Here is a 10,893-nt window from a genome sequence, read left to right as displayed (position 1 = left end):
GATGATATTTATATTTAATAATTGATCTTTTACAATAAAAAGTGGAATTGAGGAATAAGACCATTTCTTTCCCAGCAGTGAAAAACATTTCAGACAACAACGCTGTTTCAGACACGTTCTGTTGCATCATAACGTTCTGTTGCATCATAACGTTTGTTGCATCATAACGCTTCTGTTGCATCATAACGTTGCATCATAACGCTCTGTGGCATCATAACGTTCTGTGGCATCATAACGCTCTGTGGCATCATAACGCCCTCATGGCATCATAACGTTCTGTTGCATCATAACGTTCTGTTGCATCATAACGTTCTGTTGCATCATAACGTTCTGTTGCATCATAACGTTCTGTTGCATCATAACGTTCTGTGGCATCATAACGTTCTGTGGCATCATAACGTTCTGTTGATGTTCCGTCCAGATCACATGTTTGCGACGGTTTCGCTGCAGGGACCACTCAACAATGATCACAAACATGTGATCGTACGAGTCAAAGGGTTAAGCGGGAGTGCAATGGATTATGGTCATTGTAGTTAAATACCACTTTTTCTGCTATAAACTATGTTGAATATTGGCCTGTTGGAAACTACAACTCCCTACTCCACGGCACAGTTCAGGACTGATCTGATTTATCTCTACAGAAACTACACATCAAGCTCACAGAAAACAAAAACAAATGGAATTCAAATCATTTAACCGACGTCGGTCAATTACTTGTTAAAAAACAAAAAATAACCGACATTTAATTTCATCGCTGAGCACTAGTGGGTGTGTGTGTGTGTGTGTGTGTGTGTGTGTGTGTGTGTGTGTGTGTCATAACCTGCTGAATTTCTAGTACACAACCAATTAGTGAACAACCACCACTAATGCACTAAAGCAGGCATGGAGCATATGGGTGTATCATTAGCTGAAATAACAAATGGTGTGTGTGTGTGTGTGTGTGTGTGTGTGTGTGTGTGTGTGTGTGTGTGTGTGTGTGTGTGTGTGTGTGTGTGTGTGTGTGTGTGTGTGTGTGTGTGTGTGTGTGTGTGTGTGTGTGTGTGTCTGTGTGTGTGTCTGTGTGTGTGTGTCTGTGTGTGTGTCTGTGTCTGTGTGTGTGTGTGTGTGTGTGTGTGTGTGTGTGTGTGTGTGTGTGTGTGTGTGTGTGTGTGTGTGTGTGTGTGTGTCTGTGTGTGTGTGTGTGTGTGTGTGTGTGTGTGTATATATAGGCTGTGGATTCCCTGGAATAACAAAAAGCCCTGTTGTGTTTCTCTATAGATTGATACAACATTCCTGACACCAGGTTTCTATTTGGACAGTTAAAAAACGGAAGATTAGAGCTTGTTTCATTCCCCGCGGACATAACAATATTCCCAGGAACAAAGATGGTGTGAAAGAGAACAGGAGCGGGAGAGAGAAGGAAGAGAGGGGTGGGGGTGGGGAAGGTTATTGATCTCAGAGGCTGTGCTACAATGAGCTGATTAAAGCTCTGCCGTGTGTGTCGGTGTGTAAACACTCCTCCAGGCTTTCTGAGGGCGCAGAGCAGGCAGAAGAACCCTGCTGTTATTTTACTCACCGATTTCATTCCAAACTATTAAAAGAACGCTTTAAAACTGTAGAATGTTTTAGAACTGTAGAATGCTTTAGAACTGTAGAATGCTTTAGAACTGTAGAATGCTTTAATACTGTAGAATGCTTTAGAAATGTAGAATGCTTTAATACTGTAGAATGATTTAGAAATGTAGAATGCTTTAGAACTGTAGAATGCTTTAGAACTGTAGAATGTTTTAGAACTGTAGAATGCTTTAGAACTGTAGAATGTTTTAGAACTGTAGAATGCTTTAGAACTGTAGAATGTTTTAGAACTGTAGAATGCTTTAGAACTGTAGAATGCTTTAATACTGTAGAATGCTTTAGAACTGTAGAATGCTTTAGAACTGTAGAATGCTTTAGAACTGTAGAATGCTTTAATACTGTAGAATGCTTTAATACTGTAGAATGCTTTAGAACTGTAGAATGCTTTAGAACTGTAGAATGCTTTAGAACTGTAGAACGCTTTAGAACTGTAGAATGTTTTAGAACTGTAGAATGCTTTAGAACTGTAGAATGCTTTAATACTGTAGAATGATTTAGAACTGTAGAATGCTTTAGAACTGTAGAATGCTTTAAAACTGTAGAATGCTGTTATACTGTAGAATGTTTTAGAACTGTAGAATGTTTTAATACTGTAGAATGTTTTAATACTGTAGAATGTTTTAGAACTGTAGAATGTTTTAGAACTGTAGAATGTTTTAGAACTGTAGAATGTTTTAATACTGTAGAATGTTTTAATACTGTAGAATGTTTTAGAACTGTAGAATGCTTTAGAACTGTAGAATGCTTTAGAACTGTAGAATGCTTTAGAACTGTAGAATGCTTTAGAACTGTAGAATGTTTTAGAACTGTAGAATGCTTTAGAACCGTAGAATGCTTTAGAACCGTAGAATGTTTTAGAACTGTAGAATGTTTTAATACTGTAGAATGTTTTTTAATACTGTAGAATGTTTTAGAACTGTAGAATGCTTTAATACTGTAGAATGCTTTAGAACTGTGGAATGTTTTAGAACTGTAGAATGTTTTAGAACTGTAGAATGTTTTAGAACTGTAGAATGCTTTAGAACTGTAGAATGCTTTAGAACTGTAGAATGCTTTAGAACTGTAGAATGTTTTAGAACTGTAGAATGCTTTAGAACTGTAGAATGTTTTAGAACTGTAGAATGCTTCAGAACTGTAGAATCTTTAGAAACTGTAGAATGTTTCTTCCTGGAACTTTAACAAACACAGGTTCTGTGTTGTGTTCCGTTAGCATCACCTGGGAGGGGATTAATTTAGTTTATGAAGGTCCTCATTACCTACTGCACATGCAGCAGCTACTCTTCCTGCGGCACAAACACATGACAAAGTACAGAACAGTTATAGACAAGAGCAACATAAGATTTGACATAAAATTTGAAATAAAAAATAAAAATATAAGTTACAGCGCCTTCGGAATGTATTCAGATCCCTTTACTGTTTTCTACACTTTGTTACGTTACAGCCTTATTCTAAAATTGATTAAATTGTTCTTTTCCCTCATCAATACCCCATAAAAACAAAGCAAAACAAATGTACATTTTTACTCATTGATAAAAAAAGAAAAAAAGGAAATATCATTCAGACCCTTTACTAAGGACTTTGTTGTATCACCAGTTTTGGCAAACTCCAAGCAGACTGTCATGTGCCTTTTACTGAGGAGTGGTTTCCGTCTGGCCACTCTACCATAAAGGCCTGATTGGTTGGGGGCTACAGAGATGGTTGTCCTTCTGGAAGGTTCTCCCATCTCCACAGAGGAGCTCTGTCAGAGTGACCATCAGGTTCTTGGTCACCTCCCTGACAAAGGCCCTTCTCCCCGACTGCTCAGTTTGGCCGGGCGGGCAACTCTAGGAAGAGTCTTGGTGGTTCCAAACTTCTTCCGTTTAAGAATGATGGAGGCCACTGTGTTCTTGGGGACCTTCAATGCTGCAGAAATGTTTTTGTACCCTTCCCCAGATCTGTGCCTCGACACAATCCTGTCTCAGATCTCTACGGACAATTCCTTCCGACCTCATGGCTTGGTTTTTACTCTGACATTCACTGGTGGACCTTATACAGGTGTGTTATACAGACAGGTGTGTTATACAGACAGGTGTGTTATACAGACAGGTGTGTTATACTAGACAGGTGTGTTATATAGACAGGTGTGTTATACAGACAGATATAGACAGGTGTGTTATATAGACAGGTGTGTTATATAGACAGGTGTGTTATATAGACAGGTGTGTTATATAGACAGGTGTGTTATATAGACAGGTGTGTTATATAGACAGGTGTGTTATATAGACAGGTGTGTTATATAGACAGGTGTGTTATATAGACAGGTGTGTTATATATGACAGGTGTGTTATATAGACAGGTGTGTTATATGAGACAGGTGTGTTATATAGACAGGTGTGTTATATAGACAGGTGTGTTATATAGACAGGTGTGTTATATAGACAGGTGTGTTATATAGACAGGTGTGTTATATAGACAGGTGTGTTATATAGACAGGTGTGTTATATAGACAGACAGGTGTGTTATATAGACAGGTGTGTTATATAGACAGGTGTGTTATATAGACAGGTGTGTTATACAGACAGGTGTGTTATACAGACAGGTGTGTTATACAGACAGGTGTGTTATATAGACAGGTGTGTTATATAGACAGGTGTGTTATATAGACAGGTGTGTTATACAGGTGTGTTATATAGACAGGTGTGTTATATAGACAGGTGTGTTATACAGACAGGTGTGTTATACAGACAGGTGTGTTATATAGACAGGTGTGTTATATAGACAGGTGTGTTATACAGACAGGTGTGTTATATAGACAGGTGTGTTATATAGACAGGTGTGTTATATAGACAGGTGTGTTATACAGACAGGTGTGTTATACAGACAGGTGTGTTATATAGACAGGTGTGTTATACAGACAGGTGTGTTATATAGACAGGTGTGTTATATAGACAGGTGTGTTATACAGACAGGTGTGTTATATAGACAGGTGTGTTATATAGACAGGTGTGTTATATAGACAGGTGTGTTATATAGACAGGTGTGTTATACAGACAGGTGTGTTATACTAGACAGGTGTGTTATATAGACAGGTGTGTTATACAGACAGGTGTGTTATACAGACAGGTGTGTTATATAGACAGGTGTGTTATACAGACAGGTGTGTTATACAGACAGGTGTGTTATATACAGGTGTGTTATATAGACAGGTGTGTTATATAGACAGGTGTGTTATATAGACAGGTGTGTTATATAGACAGGTGTGTTATATAGACAGGTGTGTTATATAGACAGGTGTGTTATATAGACAGGTGTGTTATATAGACAGGTGTGTTATATAGACAGGTGTGTTATATAGACAGGTGTGTTATATAGACAGGTGTGTTATATAGACAGGTGTGTTATATAGACAGGTGTGTTATATAGACAGGTGTGTTATATAGACAGGTGTGTTATATAGACAGGTGTGTTATATAGACAGGTGTGTTATATAGACAGGTGTGTTATATAGACAGGTGTGTTATATAGACAGGTGTGTTATATAGACAGGTGTGTTATATAGACAGGTGTGTTATATAGACAGGTGTGTTATATAGACAGGTGTGTTATATAGACAGGTGTGTTATATAGACAGGTGTGTTATATAGACAGGTGTGTTATATAGACAGGTGTGTTATATAGACAGGTGTTATATGACAGGTGTATATAGACAGGTGTGTTATATAGACAGGTGTGTTATATAGACAGGTGTGTTATATAGACAGGTGTGTTATATAGACAGGTGTGTTATATAGACAGGTGTGTTATATAGACAGGTGTGTTATACAGACAGGTGTGTTATATAGACAGGTGTGTTATACAGACAGGTGTGTTATATAGACAGGTGTGTTATATAGACAGGTGTGTTATATAGACAGGTGTGTTATATAGACAGGTGTGTTATACAGACAGGTGTGTTATATAGACAGGTGTGTTATACAGACAGGTGTGTTATACAGACAGGTGTGTGCCTTTCCAAATCATGTCCAATCAATTGAATTTACCAGGTGGACTCCAATCACGTTGTAGAATCATCAAGGATTATCAATGGAAACAGGATGTACCTGAGCTCAATTTCAAGTTTAATAGCGAAGGGTCTGAATATTTATGTAAATAAGGTATCTGTTTAAAAATATATATTTTTTTAATACATTTGCAAACCTTTCTAAAATTCTGTTTTTTTTTTGCTATTTCATTATGGAGTATTGTGTGTAGATTGTTGAGATTTAAAAAAAAAAATCTAAACTATTTTAGAATAAGGCTGTAATGTTAAAAAAGGGTCTGAATACAATATATATAGGAACTAATAGACTATAAAAATAGTATTTACACACTATTCACATATACATATCATATTGTTATATACGGCCCAGCTAGAATCAATCTGTGACACAATGTTTTTTTAATCTGTTTTTCAAAGCCTAACTTTTATTTTTTTGCCCGAGTAACCTCAGGCAATTACCTGTTAGCTACAAGGCTTTTCAAGGTGTCCCGTTCTCACCCTCGTCAGAGACATGGTCCTGCTGCACAACCTGTGTCCTGTTCTCACCCTCGTCAGAGACATGGTCTGCTGCAGTGGTTCTACTGACCACAGGGCCTGTGTGTCCTGTTCTCACCCTCGTCAGAGACATGGTTCTGCTGCAGTGGTTCTACTGGCCACAGGGCCTGTGTGTCCTGTTCTCACCCTCGTCAGAGACATGGTTCTGCTGCAGTGGTTCTACTGACCACAGGGCCTGTGTGTCCCGTTCTCACCCTCGTCAGAGACATGGTTCTGCTGCAGTGGTTCTACTGGCCACAGGGCCTGTGTGTCCTGTTCTCACCCTCGTCAGAGACATGGTTCTGCTGCAGTGGTTCTACTGACCACAGGGCCTGTGTGTCCCGTTCTCACCCTCGTCAGAGACATGGTTCTGCTGCAGTGTTTCTACAGTCGTGACCACAGGGCCAGAAGGAAATGCCATGACACATGACACAGTGATCCCCCATCCTCCCAGTTTATTGTTCAGACAATAGGGAAAGTCAGGTTTTTATACCATATAGAGATACATATCAGTGGGGGCTGGTGGAGAGAGAAATCAGAGGACGGGATTACTGTCATGTGTTTGATACATTTCCATTCATTCCATCGCAGCCATTTACAATGAACCTGTCCTCCAATTTAAAGTGACACCAACCTCCACTGGTACCAGTCTGATTGGTTGCCTAGATGCAGCTTAGTGTCGGTCTTAATTCAAACCGTTTAAGGTCTCGGTGTTTCTACTAAGATAATATGTGGAATTGTTTTAAGCAGCCTGGTCACCTGTGATACAAGTCAGTATTTGACGTCCATCCATGTCTGAGGATGTCGGGAGATGATGTGGAAACCAGCCACTAGGGGGCAACAGTGAGCGCTGTTACCTTCAAGTAGGTTCTGGTTCTGTTAGTACAATGTGGACGGGGGTGGCGGATGGTCGTAAGCATCTGACCGGGAGACCCTTGGAACGGCGCACAATTGGCCCAGCGTCGTCCGGGTCAGTGGAGGGTTTGGGCCAGCCGGGATTTCTTTGTCTCATCGTGCCTCTTCACTGTTGACGTTGAGACTGGACAGAGGAACTCTGCCTAGAAGGCCAGCATCCCGGAGTCGCCTCTTCACTGTTGACGTTGAGACTGGACAGAGGAACTCTGCCTAGAAGGCCAGCATCCCGGAGTCGCCTCTTCACTGTTGACGTTGAGACTGGACAGAGGAACTCTGCCTCGAAGGCCAGCATCCCGGAGTTGCCTCTTCACTGTTGACGTTGAGACTGGACAGAGGAACTCTGCCTCGAAGGCCAGCATCCCGGAGTCGCCTCTTCACTGTTGATGTTGAGACTGGACAGAGGAACTCTGCCTAGAAGGCCAGCATCCCGGAGTCGCCTCTTCACTGTTGATGTTGAGACTGGTGTTTTGCAGGTACTATTTCACGAAGCTGCCAATTGAGGACTTGTGAGGTGTCTGTTTCTCAAACTAGAACTAATGTACTTGTCCTCTTGCTCAGTTGTGCACCTGGGCCTCCAACTCAGCCAGTTTGTGCTGTTCTTTGAAGGGAGTAGGACAGAACGTTGTACAAGATCTTCAGTTTCTTGACTTCATTTCTCAGAACAAGAATAGACTGACGAGTTTCAGAAGAAGGTTATTTGTTTCTGGCCATTTTGATCCTGTAATCGAACCTACAAATGCTGATGCTCCAGATACTCAACTAGTCTAAAGAAGACCAGTTTTATTGCTTTTTCAATCAGAACTACAGTTGTCAGCTGTGCTAACATAATTGCAAAAGGGTTTTCTAATGATCAATTAGCCTTTTAAAATGATAAACCTGGATTAGCTAACACAACGTGCCATTGGAACACAGGAGTGATGGTTGCTGATAATGGGCCTCTGTACGCCTATGTAGATATTCCATTAAAAATCTGCCTTTTCCAGCTACAATAGTCATTTACAACATTAAACATGTCTACACTGTATTTCTGATCAATTTGATGTTATTTTAATGGACAAAAAAATGTGCTTTTCTTTCAAAAACAAAGACGTTTCTAAGTGACCCCAAACTTTTTAATGGTAGTGTGTGTGTGTGTCTAACCTGCCATGCGATGAGGTCTTTCAGTGTGTGTGTGTGTGTCTAACCTGCCATGCGATGAGGTCTTTCAGTGTGTGTGTGTGTGTCTAACCTGCCATGCGATGAGGTCTTTCAGTGTGTGTGTGTGTGTCTAACCTGCCATGCGATGAGGTCTTTCAGTGTGTGTGTGTGTCAGTCTAACCTGCCATGCGATGAGGTCTTTCAGTGTGTGTGTGTGTCAGTCTAACCTGCCATGCGATGAGGTCTTTCAGTGTGTGTGTGTGTCAGTCTAACCTGCCATGCGATGAGGTCTTTCAGTGTGTGTGTGTGTCAGTCTAACCTGCCATGCGATGAGGTCTTTCAGTGTGTGTGTGTGTCAGTCTAACCTGCCATGCGATGAGGTCTTTCAGTGTGTGTGTGTGTCAGTCTAACCTGCCATGCGATGAGGTCTTTCAGTGTGTGTGTGTGTGTGTGTGTGTGTGTGTGTGTGTGTGTGTGTGTGTGTGTGTGTGTGTGTGTGTGTGTGTGTGTGTGTGTGTGTGTGTGTGTGTGTGTGTCAGTCTAACCTGCCATGCGATCAGGTCTTTCAGTTTGTCCAGTTTCTCCTGGTCCTCAGGGTGATCCCCCTGATACTTCTCTGTGAAGAATGCCTGGAGAGAGGAGAGGAGAGAGGCGAGGCGAGGCGAGAGGGGAGGAGAGGAGAGAGGGAGAGGAGAGAGGTGAGAGGGGAGGAGAGACGTGAGAGGGAGGAGAGGAGAGGAGGAAGAGGCGAGAGGGGAGGAGAGGAGAGGAGAGGAGAGAGGAGAGAGGCAAAGCGAGACGAGAGGGGAGAAGAGGAGAGGGAAGAGAAGAGGAGAGAGGTGAGAGGGGAGGAGAGACGTGAGAGGGGAGGAGAGGAGAGGAAAGAGGCGAGAGGGGAGGAGAGGAGAGGAGAGAGGAGAGGAGAGAGGAGAGGAGAGGAGAGGAGAGAGGAGAGGAGAGAGGAGAGGAGAGAGGAGAGGAGAGAGGAGAGGCGAGAGGGGAGGAGAGGAGAGGGAAGAGAAGAGGAGAGAGGTGAGAGGGGAGGAGAGAGGTGAGAGGGGAGGAGAGAGGTGAGAGGGGAGGAGAGGAGAGGAAAGAGGCGAGAGGGGAGGAGAGGAGAGGAGAGGGGGGAGGAGAGAGGCGAGAGGGGAGGAGAGGAGAGAGGGGGAGAGGGAGAGGAGAGGAGGAGAGAGGGGGAGGAGGAGAGAGGACAGGAGCGAAGAGGAGAGAGGAGAGAAGAGAGCGCAGAAAGTGGATAGGAGAGGATAGGAGAGAGGAGAGAAGGATAGAGGAGAGGAGAGAAGAGGATAGAGGAGAGGTGAGAAGAGGAGAAGGGGAGAGGTGAGAAGAGGAGAGAGGGAGAGGTGAGAGAGGGGTGGGAAGCGGGAGAGAAGATAGAGAGGAAAGAGGAGAAAGGGTGGAGAGAGGAGAGGACAGAAGAGTTGAGTCAAGTGGAGAGAGAGGGGGAGAGTTGAGAGGAGAGGGAGGAGAGGAGAGGAGAGAGAGGAGAGGAGAGAGGGTGAGGGGAGAGGAGAGGAGAGGAGAAAGGAGAGAGAGGAGAGGAGAAAGGAGAGAGAGGAGAGGAGAGGGAGAGGTGAGAAGAGGAGAAGAGGAGAGAGGAGAGGTGAGAGAGGGGAGGAAGTGGGGAGAGAAGATAGAGAGGAAAGAGGAGAGAGGGTGGAGAGAGGAGAGAGGGTGGAGAGAGGAGAGGACAGAAGAGGAGAGTCAAGTGGAGAGAGAGGGGAGAGTTGAGAGGAGAGGGAGGAGAGAAGAGGAGAGGGAGGAGAGGAGAGGAGAGGGGAGGGGAAAGGAGGGAGAGGAGAGGGAAGAGAATAGGAGAGGTGAGAGAAGAGGAGGTAGGAGAGGAGAGAGGGTGAAGAGGGAGAGAGAGGAGAGGAGAAAGGAGAGAGGGGGACGTCAGAACTCATAACAGAAACAATCTTTTGTCTTCTGTATGAATGTTGTATCTTCCTACATGGGGAAGACGTTCCAAACCACTATGATCAGATAGTTCAACCAAACTACGGTTATGTTTGGTCCACAGTAAATAACTAAAGCTGTATTCATTAGCTAAGTAAGGTAGACCCACCCATGACGACACACACACACACACACACACACACACACACACACACACACACACACACACACACACACACACACACACACACACACACACACACACACACACACACACACACACACACACACACACACACACACACACACACACACACAGTACCTTCTCGTAGTTGGTGAAACCGCCCATGACAGCGGGGTCCACGATGCCGTTGAGCAGCATGGAGAGGGGGTTGATGGGAAGGTTGGAGTCGTTCAGGTGACGCTGCACCATGTTGCTGATCTTCTCATTGGTCAGTTGCATCGTCTCCATGGCATTCTCCAATGGGCTGATCTCCTCCTGAACACAGGAAGCAGGAAGTAAAAGAAGGTTATAAGTTCTGATTCATTTCAGGTTGAGGTCCATCTGTGAGTGAGAGACATTTTAACACCAATCTACAGACTAACAACAGGGACATTATAGGAAACGGCTACCTGAGGGGTTCTGATTCTACAGAACTAACAACAGGGACATTATAGGCAACGGCTACCTGAGGGGTTCTGATTCTACAGAACTAACAACAGGGACATTATAGGGAACGGCTACCTGAGGGGTT

At 43.3% G+C, this 10,893-nt stretch overlaps 1 protein-coding gene across 1 annotated transcript in view; it reads right to left on the bottom strand.

Moving 5' to 3' along the window:
* Window positions 1-258: 258 nt before the first annotated feature.
* The window catches only part of LOC124023886 (dedicator of cytokinesis protein 1-like), a 91,857-nt gene continuing 81,222 nt past the window's right edge, over window positions 259-10,893 (bottom strand). The window contains exons 14-16 of the mRNA XM_046338049.1: window positions 10,461-10,637; window positions 8,764-8,847; window positions 259-444 (exon numbers count right to left, since the gene is read on the bottom strand). Of these exons, the coding sequence (XP_046194005.1) occupies window positions 259-444; window positions 8,764-8,847; window positions 10,461-10,637 (447 nt within the window). The remainder of the gene's footprint in view (window positions 445-8,763; window positions 8,848-10,460; window positions 10,638-10,893) is intronic.

This window comes from Oncorhynchus gorbuscha, unplaced genomic scaffold (genome assembly GCF_021184085.1).
Source record: "Oncorhynchus gorbuscha isolate QuinsamMale2020 ecotype Even-year unplaced genomic scaffold, OgorEven_v1.0 Un_scaffold_1703, whole genome shotgun sequence".
Lineage (NCBI taxonomy): Eukaryota > Metazoa > Chordata > Actinopteri > Salmoniformes > Salmonidae > Oncorhynchus > Oncorhynchus gorbuscha.
The sequence above is the reverse complement of the archived record's forward strand: the minus strand, read 5'-3'. Positions and strand labels throughout refer to the sequence as shown.